The sequence below is a fragment of the Myotis davidii genome, unplaced genomic scaffold, assembly GCF_000327345.1.
Source record: "Myotis davidii unplaced genomic scaffold, ASM32734v1 scaffold216, whole genome shotgun sequence".
NCBI classification, from domain to species: domain Eukaryota; kingdom Metazoa; phylum Chordata; class Mammalia; order Chiroptera; family Vespertilionidae; genus Myotis; species Myotis davidii.
Genome location: NW_006287277.1, coordinates 231,491 through 233,297, shown reverse-complemented (window position 1 = coordinate 233,297; position 1,807 = coordinate 231,491). Strand labels below are relative to the sequence as shown.

The 1,807-nt window shown below is 32.0% G+C and overlaps 1 protein-coding gene across 1 annotated transcript in view; it reads right to left on the bottom strand.

The window, feature by feature from the left end:
* The window catches only part of FANCB (Fanconi anemia complementation group B), a gene marked incomplete at its 3' end in the record, with an annotated part of 22,757 nt that overhangs the window by 1,537 nt on the left and 19,413 nt on the right, over positions 1-1,807 (bottom strand). Inside the window, 2 exon segments of the mRNA XM_006779515.2 lie at positions 2-191; positions 1,145-1,311. Coding sequence (XP_006779578.2) covers positions 2-191; positions 1,145-1,311 — 357 coding nt within the window.

Sequence of the window (1,807 nt, the reverse complement as noted above, 5' to 3'; positions counted from 1 at the left end):
CATCCTCTTCCTAAGTATCAACAGTCAATTTGATTCTTTTTGCCTTTGGTCCTTTTTCATATGGCACTGAGCAGGGTGCTGAAAAAGAGTCCCTACTCAACTTGATCACCCTATTTTGACACTTAATAAGCTGAAAGCTGGAGCTATGGGGTTCATCCATTAACAACGATAAAGTCACCTGGTTCAGAGGCCTGTAAAACATCCAGAGTTTAGTTTAGTCGAAAAGTTCACTCTTTAAAATTAAATAGATGATTAAATGTCATACAAACAACAACATATTTTATTCTCTCCTTTCCTAGGAAACATAATTTTAAATGTAAAATGTATCAGAAAATTAGGTGTAAAAGCCAAATACATTTTTTTTAAAATCCTATAATTAACACCTCTCTTAAAATAAGAAAGCAAAAACATTGTAAATATTCTGGACTTTAGGAAAGTAACTTTTTAATGGAAAAAAATGGTAAAATTAATGCCTGGTAAGCCTCCCACTCCCCACTTTCCTTTAAACAAGAAAAAAATACTAATTTTTTTAAACTTTATTTTGGCAATAATTTAGAATGCAAATACTTTTAAAGTAAAAACTGCATTTTATACTCCTCTAAATTACTTAAATAAAATCTGCTTTTGAATACAGAATATTGTTGCCTGGCTGGTGTGGGTCAGTGGTTGAGTGTCCATCCAGGAACAAAAAGTTCACTGGTTCAATTCCCAATCAAGGGCACATGCCTGGGTTGCGGGCTCGATCAGGAAGGAGCCAATTGATGATGTTTCTCTCTCACTGATATTTTTATCTGTCTATCCCTCTCCCTTCCTCTCTGTAAAAATCCATAAAAAACATATAAAACATAAATATATATAGAACATTATTTATCCCTCAGCAATGACAATTTTGGGGATATACTATTAAAATTAATTTAACCTGTTTCTATTTACGTTTTTAATATGGCTACTAGAACACTGAAAATTACATATGTGGCTTGCATTATTTCTGTTGGACAGTGCTGCTCTAGAACATTAAGATAACAGTATCAGGCATGAGTGGGGGGATGAAAGGGTAATGTGGGGATAAGGACACATATGTAATAACTTAATCAATAAAGAAAATTTTAAAAAATATAATAGTATCATGTTAGAATTTACTTACAGCTTCAAAGAAGATGTGGTTTTCACTCCAACAACCAAACTATCATCTATTACACGATACCATGTCTTCTCTACTAGCTGTTTTGAAACTTGAGAATTGCCTGATAAGTTCGTATCACAAGTATGAACAGGATTTTCTTCTTCACCACAAAGAGTAACAAGACATTCCTTATAGAAAAGCATGGTTAAGTAACTAATTGCAAAAAAAACCCTACCAAATGTACCCAAACTAAAAAAAGTGTAAATTATTTTAAAATAAATTATGTATATTTATAGATTATACCTAATTCACTGAAATAAAACATAAATATATAATTAGCTATTTACTCAGATTAAGAAGCATGGCCTGATTAGAAAAAAGACAGGGTATTCAACACAGAAGGGATATAAACCTGGAGTCCATCTTGAGAATAATCAAACAATATATATCCCAGGCATGCTTAAAACAATCCAATCTTTATCTTACCAGTGACTTACATTAAACCTATGAATGTTAACTTTTGTATGAATAAAATTGATTAAACTACTGTATCTTTGGACTGCTGATCGGTTATTGCTAAAATTTTATTCTTAAAGTCCAAGCCATACTCATTTCCACACATATGGACTTTAATAACAATAGTAACAGCAGTAGGAGGAGGAAGAATAGGAGTAGTAGTAGTCA